The sequence below is a fragment of the Anarrhichthys ocellatus genome, unplaced genomic scaffold (assembly GCF_004355925.1).
Source record: "Anarrhichthys ocellatus isolate YVR2014 unplaced genomic scaffold, GSC_Weel_1.0 scaffold36, whole genome shotgun sequence".
In the NCBI taxonomy this organism is placed as follows: Eukaryota; Metazoa; Chordata; class Actinopteri; order Perciformes; family Anarhichadidae; genus Anarrhichthys; species Anarrhichthys ocellatus.
In genome coordinates, this window is record NW_022280066.1 from 3,803,291 (window position 1) to 3,823,847 (window position 20,557).

Genomic DNA, 20,557 nt, shown 5'->3' on the forward strand with positions numbered 1-20,557 from the left:
ATATATATATATATATATATATATATATATATATATATATATATACAGTATATATTGGTGCATGAAAAAAAACTTTAGATCTTAAATATAAATGTTCGTTGGTCCTACTTTACCCTTGACGCTGACCCCATGGTTTTAAACAATTAAGATGGAGGCTTTCTATTAAGACGTCTTTCTTGGTTTGTTTTTGCCATATTTGACAGTTAACGGAGTTTTGTTTCCTTTGGAAAACATAAACTAATATAATTATTTTGGTGGACAAGCTGTAAAATGCCTGGTACACAGTGTAATACTCATTTTGACTGCCCCATTGTTAGATATTGCCAGGTTTTTTTTTGACCTATCGAGAGAAAGATAACATTTCCTGAATGTTTCCATCTGAAATTCCACAGTGGAAGCATGTTATAGGCCAACATGTTCATTTCTATCATTGGCCAGTGAGGAATGTGTCCCTTGTATTTGTATAATTTACTAATGTACTATAGGTATCTCAATTAGCCTCAAGTTAATGAGAAAAACCATCCATACTGAATAGAAGAAATAGCTATTTAGTAGAAACTGTGAAAGTTAGATGAATAATTCATGGTATATACTGAAGTCAGACTGGGCTGAATAATGGCTAGTATGGTTGGTTCACTGATTGATCCATGCCTGTGAAGGAGAAAAAAAAAAAAAAAAGTGGACAAAACAAATGTGTCTTTCTCTGATTTCTGTCACTCACAGGATTCTGGTCCAACTGAGCCATCTGGCTTCCATTTTATGCGAAATGCAGCCTGTGATTGGCTGTCCGTTTATTCTAAATGGTGGGCTCTGACTGGTTTGACATTTTACTCTGAACAACAGGCACTGATTGGTGAGGGAGCTGATTACGGGCCCGGACTGATATCCAGGAGGCCGTGAATGAATGCACACACAAAGTCCGTACAGCCAATAAATGATGGTGCGCACTCACAGTGTTAAAAAAGCAAATTGTTACGACTTTCGGAGAGGGACAGTGTAGCAATGGATGGAAAGGAAAAGGAAAGAAAGATGACTGGATGAGGTGCGGATATAATCTACCTCTCTCTATATGTTCACATTAAGCATTTACTCCCCTGTATTTTTCTACCTTATTTGCATTTCTTCATTTTGTGAGAGATGAGGAGAGAGACTGAGATGGGAAATGAGCGAAAGAGCTGATTTGGTATGCGAGTGTAACAGCATCACAACAGGGAAAAGCTAAATTGAAATGTCATTTTGTATTCATCACAAGGCTGTGATGGGTATGTGATAGTGTATGAGTGTATGTGTGTGGGCAATGGGGGGGTTGAGCATTATGGGGTGTTTAGTGTGTGTGTGTGTGTGTGTGTGTGTGTATGCATCCAGTTACCTTCTTATCCATCAATGGACCTCAGAGTTGTTACATATTCACCAAGAGGTTGCTGACAGTTCCACTGCAGTACACGTATGGTGGTCCCCTTTATGATAGGTAGACATGGCTCCAGGATATATGTCCCCTCTTGGCAATTTCTTAAAACAATATTATGGGAAAAGACCTTTTAAAGTAAATTTTCTTTCTGTTCATGGTTTTTCAAAATAACCAGAAACAGAGGTCCAACCTCGGTTGGAGTAGTGTGATAGTCCACTGTTGGTAATAGGAATGTGTGTGTGTGTGTGTGTGTGTGTGTGTGTGTGTGTGTGTCTGTGAGAGAAAAAGACAGAGCGTGTTTATGCTAGAACAGTACAAATGAAGCAAAAATGTATTTATCATTCATAAAACATCTACAAACCAGTTCCATCTTTGCATTGATCGACATTTTTTATTGTCTTATTGGTGGTTAAAATTTACCAAAAACCTGACACATATGTCACGTATTTACACTCCACCACAATAACATTTAAAAGAATATTAAAAGGTGATGTTAAGGAGGAAATCAACTACAAATTTCCATGCAAACCTCCCGCTCCACTGGCCCAAAGCCATGCCTTTCACAACTTGCCTGCATGGAAACAGGGCCCAGAGTTCTCACTTGACAATTAAGAATTACGATCTTACAATGACATAATGATGATGAAGGCATGATTGTTCAGACTAGTAAGGCTTTAGGGCCTTTATGTAGACTGCATTAGCTAAAAATAAGTATTTTAATTAGGCTTTCAAGGTCTTGATATATTGTATGTTTGCGTAAACCCAACAACTTATTATTTTAGTTATTGTTAGCCCTATGATATAGGCTGTTCATAATCAATTGATATATCTATTGCTGGTTTAGCTTTACACGACTGTTTCCATTACAATTTTCATGAAGACAAACATAAAGAAGTTGTATTGTTTTTCTTCTTTTTCTCTCAAACAGAAGCACCGAGCACCCACTGAACCCATTTACCTGAAATAAAACCTGCTTTCATTTGTCAAAAAATATCTATTACTTTTATGTGACATGACAATACATTTGATCTCGCTGCGCACTGACAGAGCAATAAGCACATCTGAAAAGGATGTGACAGTTATATTGTTTGTATGTTAAACTAATAAATAAGAGATGGATATTTGACAGTTCCACAAGACAAGGTACGTGTATGCACTGGCAAGTTATGAAGAAGAAATTTCTGTTTTGGAGTCCATTATGAATCATCACATATGCTGTTGCTATGATCTTACTCCCAAGTCGTCAAATATGGCAGCTTGGTCAGCGGCCCTACGCGTCAAACTGTAACGTTCTAGTTATGGCGGGGGTAAGTGAGGAAGGGAGGTCTGGTTTGACAAAATGACTAAAAAACACAAGACTTTTACCCAGTAGTCCCGAGTTTGTGCCACGTGTAAAACCAATGGGCAACGTTGACTTATTTTAACTGACATACGTAACTCAAATTTCATAAAGTTACATCGCGTATGTAACACAGCCGATTTAACTACGTTACAAAAGTTTATATATCCACCCATAACAACATCTTTCTTCAAACCTAACCAAGTAGTTTTGTTGCCTGAACCCTAACCGGGAAAGTTTATTTTGAAAAGCGTGTATGCATGTAGCAAGCAGAAATTGACGCGAACAAAACTGTCACGTGCAAAACTGACTCTAGAGCAGGGGTGCTTAACCTTTTTGACCTCGGGGCCCAACTTTTCAAGTACAAAGTGTCCCGGGCCCATTCAAATATTAACACTATTTGTTGAACTAATTGATCTCACTCTTGGTTTGATTTGTATTCAATAACTATATTGTTAACTGTTCAACTCCACCCCTATTTGGAGCAAAACCGCCTAAAATGACATACCCAAATTAAAATGGCTGTAGCTTCTGAACCACTCTGACTATATGCATCAAAAGTGTCAGAAAACCTGTAGGTCATACAGAAACAGAGCAGTGGGCCTTTGGAGTCAGTAAAAATTTTTGTCCGCATAAAATAAAAAAGTATCTTTCAGTATAAGTAACTGCCCGTGGCTGTATCTGTACAGGTAAAGGACAGTATAGGGCTGTAACTACACTATCAGTGAACAACTGCCTCAAATTTGAAGAAGATTGGACAAAGTATGACCATTCTACAGTGTTTCTTCCATGAAGAGATCCAGGCGGAGCTCTAAAAGGATATTTGGAGACCCAAATTGACACATTGTAACCAAATAATATTCTGACACACTAAACAATAATAGGAAAATAATATAATATCACAATATAAAGGGAGAAACACCTCCCTTTATATTGTGATATTATATTATTTTCCTTTTATTTTTAGCCTTTGCAAATTGCAAAAACTATGTATATATGGTCAAAGACGTGGTGTGCGAGTAGCGGACTTGCTGTGCGTAATGGCTGCGATCTAGCACACGATCGAGTATGCAGGTAACTCAGTTACGCAAGGTTATACGTTGGTTGACGGCTTATAGAAAAGAAAGATAAGGTTTGTACTATAAGGACTAGCGTTTTCTGAAGCCACTAGCTAGATGGTAACATCCGCTAGCACATTGTTGGGTCTGTAATGTGTCTTTTTCCGTCGAAATGCTGCAAGATCCGACTTGCAGCGGTTATGGCGACTTTGGACAGTGTGTGTTTGGGCTCCTTTTGTGAAAAATCCATAAGAAATGAAAGACAATCGATGATTTCTTTGCAAAGATGAGGATTTGGGGCATGCTGGGATACCAAACACGGCCATGTTTTGTGACGTAGTTTGCGCAAGCAAGCCGTAGGAACGGAAGGGGAGGGGATCGAGGACGCCGGCGTCCTCGCGGAGTTGAACAGGCAAAACCCTTGTCAAATAAATGAGATGATACAATGTGATGATCACAAAGACATTTATTTATCATGTGTATGTAAACCTGCATACACAAGACAGAAGCCCAACAGGCTTTCCCACGAGCGTTGGATGTTTTGTCGCTAGGTGTGGCTTTATTTTTGAAGGCTTCAGTGCTTCGTTTGATAGCATTAGCCCACATTCCACACACAGAGCCCTCGGCTCTGCCTCGTTGCCTCCGTTCACAAAGCCGTACTTAACCCTTTTATGGTGTTCATTTTTTTGTTACTCAGCAGGTGTTGTGGGTCTGTTGGACCTGCTGTATTTTTGGGTTTTTAATTCAACACAATCAAACAATTTTATGTTAAAATACTCAACAGATGTTTTCTTCATCCCAATTAGAAGCAATATAAACAGCAAATATGGTTAATATTTGCCCTTTAACTTTGTTATAACACATTTACGAATTACAGTGCTACTCGTTTTTTTTTTGTTGATAAAATCAAGAAAATCAATTATAATCAACATATGAGTGGACAAAATTCAACAAATTTACAAATGAAGCAAGGTTGTTCATAACTATTGACTTTTATTTATTTGCATTTCATTGAATTTCATAAGTAACAGGTCATTTTACATAGCACAACACACAGTTTACATTGAACACATTGAACACATTGCCTTTTCATACCAGCCTATACAACACCAGCCTATTCAACACATGAGTGGCAGAGTTTTACTGTGTGTGTTTTGCATATGTACTTCTTGCACTTGATGCATGTATATTGCGTCTTTCTGTCCGTCTTGGGTCCACACACTTCGCAGCGTTTCTTTTTGTTGCTGCCGGCCGCAACCTAGAATGATGAAAAGATCATGAATTTTACTAAAACCTCTGTCTCGCAAGGTATGAGTTTCAAACATATACTGCAACAGCATCACACACTTACCTCAGGCTCTGCAGATGGTGGTTCTGTAGGTTGGGTGGATGGGGCACCAGCATTGTCCTCCTGAATCCTCCTCACGGTGGCTGCAGAGGCTGAGGTTCTCGGAACATGCTGTCTTCTCAGGATTTGTGGTTTCACCAGTGTCTTTCCAAGTTCCTCGAGAGAGAGAGGCGTCTCCTCTGGAGCTTCCCTCTGTTCCACTCTGGGTTCAATGCCATCCAGATGACAAAGGCGTTGTACGCCGAGATGTCCAGTATGTCAAAGAAAATCACCAGTGGCCAGCGTAGGGTCCTCCTCTTGCAGCTGTAGGCAGACACCAGCTTGTCCATGTTGTCCACCCCTCCTTTTGTGGCATTGTAGTCCATGATTATCTTTGGTTTCTGATGCGCCAGGCCACAGATTCTTCCATCCCTGTGCAGTGTACTCATGAGTACCACATTCTTGGTTTTCTTTGGCACATAGGATACCAGGGACATGTCAGCCGTGTAGACAAACTTGGACGAGTTGATAGGCCTGTTCTTTGTTGGCAGCAATTGAGGAGGGAGCTCAGACCTGTTTTTTCTCATCGTTCCCACCATGGTCAGCTTCCTCTTTAGGAGCTCCTGTCCCCGCTTGTACGATGTAAAAAAATTGTCGCATGTGATGTTATGTCCACTGAGTCCCTGAGCCATGTCCAGGACATCTCTCATCCCTTGATTTTTCTCAGGGCGTCCTCCATCAGCTTTCCCAGTGTATACTTGTAAATTCCAAGCATATGAGGAAGTCGCATCACAGGCAGCCCAGATCTTTATACCATACTTGGCAGGTTTCGATGGTATGTACTGTCTAAAGGGGCAGCGGCCCCTAAATGGCATCAGCTGCTCATCAATGGTGACATTAGGCCCAGGGTTGTAAAACAGGGGGAGGCGTTGCACCCACTTGTCCCACACTGTCCTGATGGCAGCTAGCTTGTCTCTCTGCTGTCGAGCTGGTCTGTCTTCTCGGTTATCAAACCGGATGGTCCTGGAAATTATTTGGAAGTTTTGCAGAGACATTGTTGCACGGAAAAGTTCTCTGCCAGTTTCCGCATCCCACAGGGATTCTGTGGATTCCCCTTTTGACCTGAAAACTCCAGCAAGAATAAGAAGCCCAAAGTAGGCATATAAATGGGTTTGGTCCATCTCCTTCCACCTCTCGCCAAAAACACGTCTTCCTTCTAAATTAGTGCAATCCAGAATAATTTTCTGGATGACATCTGGAATGAAAAGCTCAAAAGAAGACATGATGTCATGCACATGAGAAACTGCCATTCGTGTTGGCCCTGGTTGCATCCTAATCACATTGGCAGCCATGCGTGGTGGCTCACTTCTTGGGCAAAAAGACCATTCAATTTCTCCATTCTTTGACATCCATATTTCTTCACTAGCTGGTTGCTGATGGGCTGGGGCTGGCTGCTGACAGGCTGCCAGCACACACACACACACACACACACACACACACTTACATCAGGCCCAGACATGAGGACAGACTGAAGGTACACAGGACCTACAATTTCCACACTTTTATTAGCCCGGGTCCAGTGGACCCGAACACCCTGTATGTAATATAAATGTGTAGGGGGGGGGTTACGGTGTGCGGTCGATGAAAATTTTGTCTGATATATGTTCTTCGCAGAAAATGAGCCAAGGCCAATAAGTCTGAGTTTGAAAAAATAATGAATCATATTATTTTTGTTTTGATGAAAAATGAAAACGGGTCCCACAGACCCGAACACCATACAGGGGTTAAGAAAGTCAGGATTGTACTTGCGCACACATTTAGACTTTTGGGGGGGGGTACGGCACCACTGTCGTCTTAATTTTTTCTTTTTAAAAACGTATCCATAACTTTCGCTACAGGCTAGCGGCTAGCTGAGTGTCGTCTTCTGCTTATTGGAGCTTGTTAAACAACTGACTGACGCATTGCCGCCACCAGGTGGTGGGAAGCTATATTGTAACTGAGCGTCTCATGGATAACAGTAATATCTCTGGTGTCTTCAATTGATAACCTACGCGGTCCCACGGCCCACAGGTGCAAAACTGAAAGTTGTTTGCGGCCCTCTATGTGGCGCTCGCGGCCCAATCGTGTGCCCTGACGTATTTGACGAGTTGGGGCATGTGTCTGATCTTGCATTTACATTTATAGTCACATACATGCACAAGGTATGCAGGGGTTACCAATACAGGCTTGTTACCCCCTCCCCGCACCTCCACAAGAGACGATTAGCGCACGCAGTGCTGTACGTCTCTGCATGTGACATGCGATACAGCTCAAAGTGTTTTTGTCATTGGAGTCACTGTCACCACAGATGGGAGGAGCAAAGGGACAGATGTACATGACAGCATAGTGTGCTTCCTCCCAGTCATCGCTGCAAAATTAGATCAGTCGAATTGTTTCGGCGGATTTGCCTTATTTTCTCCCTCCTTCCTGTCATCCTCCTCCATGCTTTATTTTCCTTCCTGTCACCCTGCATGACAAATATAGTGGCAGGCGAGCTCTGACACAGAATGGTAGGGGGAAATCGAGTCATGGCACCAGGCTGGTATTAATACGACCCAGCATAACTGAGAGAGAAGGAGGCAGGAGTTCATATCAGTGACAAAACAATGCAGTCCCCGTGTAAAAAGTGCTCACGTATGAATGTTAACTCCTCTTCCTTCCAGGGACAAATTTACTCACAGTACGAGTCATGATGTTAGTGCTTCCAGATTGGGATTGATTATTTAGGATGGCATGAGGAGTCTAGTAGCGGAAGGATTTCAGTTTTTTGTCAAGTAGGGCCTTCTGCTGTCTGCCAGTTGCCAGAAAATGTGTGCTAATCTTGTCTAAAGACAAAGACAGTGATCTAAAAGGTCTTTTAAATACCACAGACAGTAAGAAACCATCAACAATTGTTCTGAACCCTTCCTCAGGAGGTTGGGTTTACTTTCCACTTCTTTATCAGTGGAGCTAGACGTTGCTAATTAGAACCTGTGTGGCGTAGCCACAGGAGAAAGACAAAATACATTGGCTACAACACTGCCTGTGTTTTTTTTTTCCTGCTGGTTAAATGCAAGGAAAAATGGTGAGGGGCCAATTCACAGAACTAAATCTGGACTCTTGAACACCTAACTCCAGTGTGGACAGTCTGGTTTCATTTTTTTCCTCATAATTCCACTGCATAGTATTATCTTGTCATCAGCCATTGCTTGATCTTAATAGCCCAACATTTAAGCACATGAGCCACTTTGAAACTTCTGACTGCGTATTGGATGACACTGACTAACTCTGGGGTTTAGTGTATTGACTCGTGCGCAAAAGCGACTCCAATTGTATTTTTCCTCCCACTGTTTTTCCTCCACGTCTGTTCCAGTGGTTTCTGACTGTAGAGCCAATGTTCTAATAGAATATTCTATAATATCCGCCCACACTCTCACGAGCCTGCACAAGCGGGGACAGGGATCACTAATGAATGAAATGAACGATCGAGAGAATGAAAGGCGCAAACTACATTGATGGATCGCCGCATTTCCCTGAAAAACAACAAGCGCCCACATGAGTTCAAGCCTCCCTAGGATAGTGTAATCTCAACTTTAGCCCTCTGTGCTGTTGTGACTGTTCGCTGGTTTGTTTATTTGTATATGTATGAGTCTATTGAATGCAACAGGTCCCTGGGGGTGTTGATCGCCCTATTGGAGGCACCTGGGCCCGGTGCTCCGCCTTTCTGGCCGCGAAACTCCCTTTGCTCCCGTGCATTATTGTTCTGCTACTGATCCAAGCGACGTCTATTTCTCACGCCACACTCAGCACTCAACGACGCCACTGATTTTACTGATTATCACATCCCATCGTTTTCCTAGTTGTTTTGGGGTTTATTGCCATCAACTTCATTTAAATAAATCCCCTATGATTTGCCTTCAGCCTGAGTCTCCCTCTTTTGTCATGAACTCAGAGCCAGATTGCGACAGCTTATTTCTCATATAGTTCCTCTTTCTATCCACCTGTCTCTGTCTTGCCCCATGGCTGTCTTATGGTCCTTATTTCTCTCAAAGGATGAGCATAGTTCCCAGCTTTTTAAGCTTTTCATTTGGAGGTAAGCACCTCACTAAATTATGCACACTATGTACATTTATGTGATTTAATTTCACCCCATGAGAAGCACTTTTTGAATTGGCCTGATACTTACCAGTACAAAACACTGACCCTGTTCATTTCCACCTCCCCCCGCGTACAATTACTGCAAACCACCACTTTAAGCACTAATAAATGTAGGCATGCATGTTGCAGTTCATTTACGTATCGGGCTAGTTACTAGCTTTTGCTTGCCAAACAAGCCCCGAGGAGGAGGTGAAAGATGCTGCTGCTGACCTGCTGTCTGCAGTGTGGAGCTCGGTTCAGCTGGACAGAATGTGGATGGTAGCAAGAGGTCTGCTTGGTAAATGGTTTCCCCCCTTTCTCTGCATTTTTTTTTAATCAGCAGATCATTTTTATGTGACGGGCTGCGAACTCTTTGGCAAAGTTGCAACCCCTTTCACTGCGTCCTGCTGTTGTGTGGAAGTCTTCTTGTGTCGTTTGCGGCATGAAATGATATTGCCGTTGTAATTATTTTTGACTGACTTCTTAATCAGAAAAAGTGTTTCTGGCTGCACTGTAAAAATATGTTGTATTTGTGACAAAGTTGCATCTCAACAAATGTTTTTCTGCATTGTAAAACTGAAGTTGGTTTTATTTTGGCTTTACTGTTTTGGTTCAGCTTTACCCAAAAAAAACTGCAAAAAAAAAAGTCATCGTAGAGTACTTGTCCAGCTCCAAACGGTAGATATAGAAAGCACGGGACTAGCTGGTAAGGATAGCGGGTACCAGCTAAAGACCCCGACTGTAAATATTCAACTTATATTCATCAGGGGGCTATTTCACCAAAGCAGGATTAAGAAATCCGGGATAACCGAAAAAGCGAGGCTTGAGCTATACAAACCTATACAGACCTACAAAGTCAGTGCATCCTAATTTGACACGTTTCACACAAGACAAGCTAGGTTGAGGAGGTGTGACTAGGTTAAACGAGGCGTAAGTGATTACGTGCGCGTTTACAGCTTTCTTTAACAGACGACAAGGCCGATCAAAGCATATAATATGTCAAAACAGAAACATGCTAAAGGCGTGGCAGATAACAGACAAACTGAATGCATAAGTAGCCATAAATATTAATTTACAAACTACTGCTCTTAATTAAAACTGTCATGATTATAAAACTAAAGGAATTAAAGTATCCATTTGCACAAATGAACAGTTATATACTTTGTCTTAAACATGAGCAGTGGAGGTTATGTTACTCAGGAAATTTACCATGAAAACTATGAAGGCAAGTCAAGGCAAGGCAAGTTTATTTGTATAGCACATTTCAACAACAAGGTAATTCAAAGTGCTTCACATAAAACCATTAAAAGCATCAAAACATAAGGCAAAAGAAAAGGAGATTTAAAAACAATTAAGAACATTCATTGAAACAATAAAAACAGTGTAAGAAATAAAATACAGTAGTAGAATGCAGAAATGCAGGAAATTGATTAATATATTAATTGGATCTGGTTCAATTAAAGGCAGCAGCAAACAGAAAAGTCTTCAATCTTGATTTAAAGGATCTGAGGGTCTCAGCAGACCTGCAGCTTTCTGGGACTTTGTTCCAGATATGTGGAGCAGAAGAACTGAACGCTGCTTCTCCATGTTTAGTTCTGACTCTGGGAACAGAAAGTAGACCAGTCCCAGACGACCTAAGGGGTCGGGATGGTTCATAAGGTAGCAGCAGATCAGAGATGTATTTAGGCCCTAAACCATTCAGTGCTTTATAAACCAACAGCAAGATTTTAAAGTAAATTCTTTGTTTGACAGGAAGCCAGTGCAAAGACCTCAGAACTGGAGTAATGTGATCCACCCTCCTGGTCTTAGTGAGGACTCGAGCTGCAGCGTTCTGAATCAGCTGCAGCTTTCTGACTGACTTTTTACAGAGACCTGTAAACACACCGTTACAGTAGTCCAGTCTACTGAAGATAAATGCATGGACAAGTTTTTCCAAATCCTGTTGAGACATAAGTCCTCTAATCCTTGATATATTCTTCAGGTGATAGTAGGCTGATTTTGTAATTGTCTTGATATGGCTGTTCAGGCTGAGGTCTGAATCCATAACTACACCCAGATTTCTGGCTTGGTTTGTGGGTTTTAACATCGGTGATTGAAGCTGAGCGGTGATTTTCAATCGTTCGTCCTTGGTACCAAAAACAATTACTTCTGTTTTATCTTTGTTTAATTGAAGAAAATTCTGGCACATCCAGTTGTTGATTTGTTCAATGCAGTTACCCAGCCCTTGTATGGGATTATAGTCCCCTGGTGACATAGTTATGTAGATTTGTGTGTCGTCTGCATAATTATGATAACACACTTTGTTGTTTTCCATAATCTGAGCTAGTGGAAGCATGTAGATGTTGAACAGAAGTGGCCCCAGTATTGAACCTTGGGGAACACCACATGTCATTTTAGTCAGCTATGTGTAATAAGCTACAGACGCAAAGTATTCTCGGTCCTTCAAGTAGGATTCAAACCAGTTAAGTGCTGTGCCAGAAAGTCCCACCCAGATTTTTAGTCTTTCTAGGAGTATGGCATGGTCGACCATGTCGAATGCAGCACTGAGATCCAGTAATACTAAGACTAAACTTCTGCCATTGTCTGTGTTTAAGTGGATGTCGTTGAAAACCTTAACAAGAGCAGTTTCAGTACTGTGGTGCTGTCGAAAGCCTGACTGGAAGACATCAAAGCAGTTATTTACGGCCAAGAATTTGTTCAGCTGTTGGAAAACCGCTTTTTCAATTGTTTAACTTAAAAATGGGAGGTTTGATATTGGCCTATAATTTTTCATTGTTGCGGAGTCTAAACTAGCCTTCTTTAGGAGCGGTTTAATAACTGCAGTTTTTAGGGCTTGTGGGAAGACACCTGAGAGAAGGGATGTGTTTACAATTTGTAAAAGATCAGTGGTCATGCAGTTTGAAATATTTTTGAAAAAGTGTGTTGGTAGAATATCCAAGCAGCAGGAGGATGACTTCAGATGTTGTATAATGTCTTCTAGGCTTCTACGGTCGATTGAATGAAATTGTGTCATGATATTTGAATGGATGTTATTTAGAGAAGGGGACAACACATATCCTGTGGTTGGTGTCGAGGCACTGACTACTTGTCTAATTTTCTGAATTTTGTCAGTAAAAAAGGAGGCAAATTGATTGCATGGATTGGAGCTCAGCAGCTACCGACACTGGAGGGTTTGTTAGCCTGTCGACTGTAGCAAATACGGCGCGTGTATTGTTATTGTTTTTGGTTATGATGTCAGAGAAGAAGGACTGCCTTGCATTTCTAAGTTCCAAATTATAATTGCGAAGTCTCTCTTTATAGATGTCACAGTGAACCTGGAGATTAGTTTTTCGCCACCTGCGCTCAGCTTTCCGACACTCTCGTTTCTCTATTTTGACCAGCATAGCATTTCTCCAAGGAGATCATTGCTTACCCGAGACAACCTTCACTTTAGTGGGTGCAATGGCATCAATAATATTTTCAACTTTAGAATTGAAGCCATCTACAAGCTCATTGACTGAGATGCAAGAGAGGGCTGGTGTGGAGGAGAACTTCTGAATAAATAGTTCACTGGTGTTTTCAGAGATGTAACGCTTTGTCACAACCTTGGTTTGGACATTTGTGTGCAAGGAGATTGCACTCTCAAAGAAAACACAGAAATGATCAGAGAGTGCAACATCAGTCACAGCGACCTTGGATATGTTTACACCTTTGGTGATGATTAGGTCCAGAGTGTGCCCCCTGTTGTGTGTGGATGTGTCACATGCTGAGTCAGATCATAGTTATCAAGGACACCACATAGTTCTATAGACCCTCTGTCCTGGGGATTATCAACATGGATATTAAAATCGCCAACAATAACAACACAGTCAAAATCAATACAGATTATAGACAGCAGTTCAGTAAACTCATCAAAGAAGGTTGCACAGTATTTAGGCGGTCTGTAAATGTTTAGGAATAAAGCTTGAGTGGAATTCAGAGCCACATATTCAAAAGAACTAAAATGACCAAAGGACATCTGCTTGCATTGAAGAGAATCATTAAATAAAATAGCAATTCCACCTCCTTTCTTATGCGCTCTTGTTTCACTCATGAAACTGAAGTTGTGAGGTGTTGATTCAATAAGAACAGCTGCACTGTTATCTTGATTTAACCATGTTTCAGTTAAAAACAAAATATCTAGTTTGTGCCTAACAATAAAATCATTGATTAAAAATGTTTTTCCTGACAGAGACCTGATATTTAATAAAGCTAAGTTTAATGTGGTTAAAGCTTTCTTTGCCCAATTTATTTGGACAGGCTGACGAGGAATGTATGTTAAGTTTGATAAGTTTGCAGGTTTACTAATGTTTCTTCGCAGCCTCACCTTTCTTTTTCTATAAACTAGCAGAACAGGAATTGAGAAGGCTAGCTGCATACAGGGCCCCGACTTTTCCTGGAGAGAGTCATTGGTGTCATTAGCCTTGTAGCCTGGACCCAGAAGATATCAATTATTGCCTTTATCAGGTAGGGGAGTCAGAGGATGGTTGTGGAGCCGTCGAGGAGTGGGGCGAGGAGTGTGTTTGGTTCCAGCAATGACCAGCTCTTTCATGTGGTCAGTGAACTCCAGGTGGGGGGAGGATGGAGAGAGTGTGAGAGAGGAAAGGGACCTGGATGGAGTTTGGGGGGTCGAAGTAGGTGCTGGGGAGGGAGGTAAAGACTCCTCGTCACAGAAGGGTGGGGAAAGTGGGAGATCGGGGGCGGTCCCTGATGATGAGGTTGGAGACTCCTCCTTATGGCTGTCGCTAGGCGGGGGCATCCTTCCCGTAAGGTCTCCATGGCGATGCTGTGTGGTTATCTCTTGTTTAGACTCCTCTTGTGTCTTGTCCTTGGCAGTAGGAACAGACGGATGACGCAGGGAGAAAAATAGGTTAGAGGTCAACAGTTTTACCCCTGACTTGTTCAAGCAAACTCCATGTGCCTTAAAAAGATGTCTGCGCTCCCTGAAGAGGTAGAAATTGTTGATAAAAGGTACTGAATGGTCAGTACATGCAGTTGACAGCCATTTGTTCAGTGCAAACAGCCTGCTGAATCCTTCATCTCCTCCTCTGACTGGTGGAAGAGGGCCACTGATAAACACCTCAGCCTTGACAGAGCTGACTGTGTTTAACAGATCAATAAAGTCTCGCTTCAGAACTTCAGACTGTTGTTTCACAATATCACAGCTTCCTGTATGCACGATGATGTTTTTCACCATGGGATAGTCAGCCACGATGTCCAGGATTTTGTCTCTCATGTTAGAGACCATATCTTTCGGAAAGCAGAGTATTTTGGTATTCTTGCTGCACAGTGTTCTGACATCTTTTACAGCATAGTCACCAACAGAGTCTCAGGCCCAGCCATTAGCTTTGCCTGCGGCCTTTTACTCTCACATTTACTCTCAGTTCTTACCCTGCTTTGAGGAGATAGCTGCTTATGCAGGTCATCAGATGGAGATTTAGGATCATGCGACAATGGAGCAAATCTGTTTTGAAGTTGTAGGCTTGGTTGTTGTGGAGGTTTTTTGCAGGTTTTACTTTTCTCAGCTGTACTTGGCTTTGTCCGTCTGAGTGCAGGGGTTGAGGAGGAGTTCTGCCTGTGTGGTAGTGCAGGCCAGCCAGTCGCATCACAAATCTCAGGGCGCTGGGCTCTGCCTGTTAGTCGTCCTCCCACATATTTTCTCTTCGGCTTTGCACCGAGAGAGTTCCAGGGAGGACTACCATTTGAAGATTCATTATCTGCTCTCTCCTCCTGTTTCTTGGTAGGCCTGGTTGTGCTAGTTAGCTGTGTCTTAGCTTGCGTTTGTCCAGTGTTTTGAGTCCATGGTAAAGTGGTATCATTCCCACACAGTCCATTTACCTCCACGTTTACTTCTAGTCAGTGGATTTTTGTTTCCAAGACTGCAATCTTCTGCAGAAGTTTGTAGTAGTCGTCCGTGGAGAAGGGAGGCATCTTGCTGCTACTTAGCTTTAGCTTAGCTGCTAGTTAGCATTAGCTAACAACCCAAATAGCTCGACGACTTTTTGGATTTGTCTTCACTCAAACGTTGAAGAGTGATATATGTGATATATCTGGCAAATTGAAGCAAGAAAATGCAAGCAGAGGCAAGAGCAAGCAGCAAAGCGACTGCACTCTCTCATCAAGGTCAGTCTGAAGATGAATTACAACCAATAAATCCACAACGTTAGAATATCTGTGTATGTGTACAGAGTTTATATTGTGTATGTGTGATATTCGCCTCCACCACTTAAATGTGTGCTGGACAAACAGACAGAGTTCTGCCCACGGGCACCTGGTCGCCCGCAAGGCATGTTCTAAAAATAGCACTAGTCACCATGGAGCTCCGTCTAAACATTTTAGTTGCTGTTCATTTTGAATCAAAATCGCATTAATGTAGATTTTAAAATGACAATATTTCTTGTCATAAGAGAGTTGGGTAACCGGAGGCGGACAGCCAGGACGAAGCCGACGCACCGCACTAGGTTTTCAGGTTCTGAATGGCGGGCGCTTCCCGTTGGCGCCGGATGCGCGCCGCGAGCGCACCCCGTCGTCAGGTCCGTCAGTCCTCGGAACAGGCCGCGGGGCAACAACTCGTGGGTGACGGGGGTAAAGGCGAGGCAACGTAATCCGACCGAAAAGGCCCAGACTAGAGGTTTGAACGCGGGCGCCCGAAAGACGGTCGCGCGCCTCGGAGGGTTGGATCCCCCCTCGGCTATAGACGAGACTTTTTACTAGTTTCTTCGTGGAGAAAAAGGTACCGTTGGAAAAGCTGGTGTCTGACAACAGACGGGGCTCCCGCCATGACGGACCGGCATGCAGGCTTCATTGCGCAATGTAAAGGTAACCCAGACTTCCCAAAATTTCTACATTACCACTGCATCATTCACCAGCAGGTGCTATGTGCAAAAGTAACCGGCTTTGATCATGTGATGACTCCTGTCGTGAAGATCATAAATGGCATCCGCTCCACAGCCAAACAACACAGGATATTCATAACTGATGATTTGTATAAACATGGGACAGAGTTCATGATTTGTTCAAAAATGTTACAAAGGTAGTGGTTAGTACAAACGAGACATGATGTGAAGATATGACAGTTAATGATTTCATAAAAAATGTTAGAAGTGATCATTTGTACAAAAATATAACAGGTGTGATTTTGAACCAAATGCTACAAATGTGCTTATTCATACAAAACTGTCAAGAAAGATATTTACAAAAATATCAGATGTGATACCTCTGACTTTCAAATGTTGAAACAGAAGAACAGAAATAAATGTTTAAATATATTTGTGTTTCTTAATTATTGTGAGGAATAATTAACATTGACATGTGATCAGACAGTCTCTTCACACATATTATTATTAAAAGGTGATCTGTGCAACTTTGTTATTCAGGAAGTTTGTATCAAACAAGTAGCCCTTCGTACTACTCAGTACCCTTGAAGTAGCTCTCAGTTTCAAAAAGGTTGGTGACCCCTGAGCTGGAGGTACCATGCCAGTCTTGTAGAACTACTTATTTAGTTCATAATGGATGAGAAGTCAGCAAATTGCTCCTCATAGAAATTATCATATTTGAAACAGGACCTAGACACTAGAGAGCCAATCTGGCGTCATAGTGAGTACCTGAAGGACTTCCACATAATGCCTGCTGTGCTGAAATGTGTTCTACAGAATTCACAAAATGTCAGAGTTGGCAGAGTTCAAAATCAAATATCACATTATAAACCTGAAGGACTTGGACGTATATATGGAGATAAAAAGAAAGACACAGAGGAAACTATAAGGGGGAGTTGGTGATCATTTCAATGCACAGTGTAAGCATGTCTGTAATGCATTCATCATTGTTATTTCTGTCTCTCCTACACTCCCAGCAGACACGTGATCCCAGTCAAAAAACATTGTGGTACCCTCTCCCTGTTGTTCCATGAATATGCAGTACTATATAGGCTGGGTATTGGTCCAGTGAACTGGACCTTAAATCATTCTGCAGCCATGTTCTAATCAACTCAACAAGTACATCAACATATTTATCAAACCTCTACCAACAACAAGAACATAAAAAAACATCATAAGAGTAACAATACCTATCACATGAATAATAAAACAAAAGAATAATGGTCATAATGTTGAAATTATAACAGTGCCCTAACTGAATGACAATATTTACCTGTGGTATGTTAATAAAACTAAGGCAAAGCTTGGTCTGGAGCAGGCTAGCTGCACAGAATAAATCTCCATGATACCGTCTGTGCCACTGCTTTCAAGGAACTGAGAGTCGCGTCTAAATTCCGTCGGCATAACTGGAAAATCCTTAATCTACTGTCAGGTTTTGTGAAGTAGCCCCCAGGTGCATGAAAACACAATGTGCTGAGTAAAAAGGCAACTGCTCACCATAGCACATTTATAATCTTAAATTCTTAAAAAGTATCCAAAAGCTGCTTTCTATTTGTAGTTTGTGCGTTTACATAAAACAGGCTGTGAGTCCAACTTTTTCGAGGCAGAAAAAAATCAAAAAGTCTGTCATGGTCCCAAACATTAATTTATTAATCTGTATGCTAACTAAGTTCCACAAAAGTGGCACCGAAAAATGGTTAAAATGAGTGGCAAATATGAGCTATATATTTTTTTTTTCACTGGAGCCTGAAATGTGACATGAGACTGAAATGTGTCCCATGTTGATAAAAGTGCTTTCCTTCATTGTGTACTATTAGACCAGGAGCTTGTCGAATAGCGCATTGCAAATATGCACAGCTGTCACACTCAAGAGGCAGAGTCAACCAATGGCAACCAAATGCCATCAACTAATGAATACAGCTGTACCCCCCCCCCCCTCCACTGGATCCTGTACTGCCCATATAAAGCTCATTTCTAGTGGGGCCGCGGCTTTTGAAGATAATCATACTCCCTCAGATGAATTTCATTTCAGAGGAGCTTTTGAAACTGTGCTGAATCCGTGTGGAAATACATTAGACGCAAGCTTTCCTCTTCAACATAATACGCGGGTCAGCTTGTGGCAGCTGAATTAATCCTTCGAGAGCTTGGCCCCACGTATAGTTTGAGGAGTTTATTAGTCAGGATGCACCTGTGGTCAGTACAGGACTAAAAGAATATTAATGACGCGATCGATCGCATCTTGTATCGTTTCACACAAGCGCGAGTGTACGAACTCATTAAAAGGCACCGCTCATTAAATGTACACGAGCTACATGGGAAAAAAAACCTCATTGGTAGTCACCAGACGACTGTCTTCTCTTGACAACTTTGAAAGACTTTGAATGCTTTTAACTGCCACACTGTGTTTGACAGTTATTCCCATGTGTGGAGAACACAATGGTGAGACGGGGTCACTTGTTGCAAAAGGTCAATAACAAACGTGCAAATGCTTTTCTACATGCTCTGTGACATTGCTGAACCATTGATTTGGAGTCCAGTCATGCTTTGTCTTACCTCCATCCTTTCCTCTTTCCCTCTTTCTTTCCATTGTCACTGCTTAAAATGAGATGATTTATTAGCATATTTGTTTATTAAATCAAATTCATCATTGGCTTTTGTCCCTCTTATATCCAAAACACACATCTCTTCCTGTCCCTCCATGTTGCTTTGTTACTCTGTTACTACTATCTGCAAACAGTGAAGTCCAGGTTTATGTATTCTGTGTTGCTAGACTTTAATGAATATTTTTGTAAACGCACCTGGGACCAGGATCAGTTGTACTGAAAACAAAAGACATGGATTTGATGTAAAAATACTCTGATGTTGATTTATTTTTATATATACAGTATATATATATATATATTTGGCATGTAACAAGAAACACAGAAACACAGGATTAGAACTGAGGAATTTGTTTCTTCTTTTCACTTGGTCTTTAAAGTCAAATATTGAATAATTATCTTCACATAAGAACAATGAGCATGAAAGCAAAAGAAAGCAAGATGTCCCAGTGTACAAGATTCAGCCTCATCGGCCTGATTTGCTTGTTAATGTCTGTGTTGTGTTTGTATTACATGTCACCTGTATTCGAGAGTCCATCTTGCCAAGCCTCAAGTGATGCGTTTGAAGTCCGAGAGTTCATCCCATCGCCCGTCAACTCTTACTTTTTGAAGGGGACTCCCTTCCCAATGACGGTTTCCCAGATGGTTCCGTGTGACAAACGGAACAAACTGGGTTACATTGATTGACAACAGGGAGGGAAAAAAACCTAAAAAACAGCAAGAGGATAATCATAAGATGTACACATCAGCGTCAGTGTGTCTGTCTTTACCTTTATTCCTCAATCACAACATGACCCCCGAGTTCAAACTTTGCTTTAAGGAATAAAGAAACCCCTCTGGGACCAATTGGCTTAACAGGAAGGCAGGGGATTACATCCGCTTAACTGTCGAACACACCTACGAGGAAGGCCTCGCATACAGACATTTACAGGAGCGTGAATAATATGCTTTAAGCTCCCCACAGAACGCTTTCCTCGACACAGAATTACCTTCTTTTTTTCCTGTCAATGGCATATAGTGACTTACAGAAGATATGCTACTTGTACGGTATGAGCACTACAGCAGCACAGCAGAAGCTCATCACACATGCGCACACACCCTGAGATTATCTTCACACAAACTCATTTTTTTCAGATTTAAGTCACAGAGTCTTGTACATTTATCATCCAGGCCAATCCAGGAATCCTGGATAAAGAAAAAACATAGTGTGTAAAGATACTCGGGGAATGCCTCAAGCCATACAGTGTATGGTCAGAAACGCCAATCACTTGTCTCTGGTAGTGTCCATGGAGCATGCAGGCATTTTACGAGACGAGACGTAAAGAATTACATTTACAGCTGCAGTCATCGCCACGGCCAGGCCGGAATAACATCTGCCCTTTGGCAGTGCTTTCTAAATCGCCAACCCATGAGCCACTGACTTCCGCGTTTCCCTTATATTTATCCTGCAGCAGCGCAGTGCCACTGCAGAACAATCGAGCGCCGCCGCTGGATTGTCACACGATCATTAATAACCTCTGCTCTCTCGCATTTTGCTGGAAGTGATGTAATGAAGCCCCGGTGCATTTGTGTGGCGTGACCACTGTGCCGGACTCCGTTTAAAAAAGGAATAAAGCCTTTTAAATGTTGCGTTGCTTTTAGTGACTTACTTTCTTTTTTAAATAGGTGCTGTGGGTATAATGTATGCCAATGTGAAGAGTTGTTGATGTGGATTTGGAAAAGTAATATATATATTTAAAGTGTGTGAATTCTGTGAAAGCTGTTGCAGCGGTAGTTC

The 20,557-nt window shown here is 41.8% G+C and overlaps 1 protein-coding gene across 1 annotated transcript; it reads right to left on the reverse strand.

Moving 5' to 3' along the window:
- Positions 1-5,144: 5,144 nt before the first annotated feature.
- On the reverse strand, positions 5,145-14,541 carry LOC116393985 (piggyBac transposable element-derived protein 4-like). Its single transcript, XM_031866727.1, is given in 3 exon segments — positions 5,145-5,321; positions 5,324-6,594; positions 13,764-14,541. Coding segments are annotated over 3 exon segments (2,226 nt in total).
- Between the last annotated feature and the right edge of the window lie 6,016 nt (positions 14,542-20,557).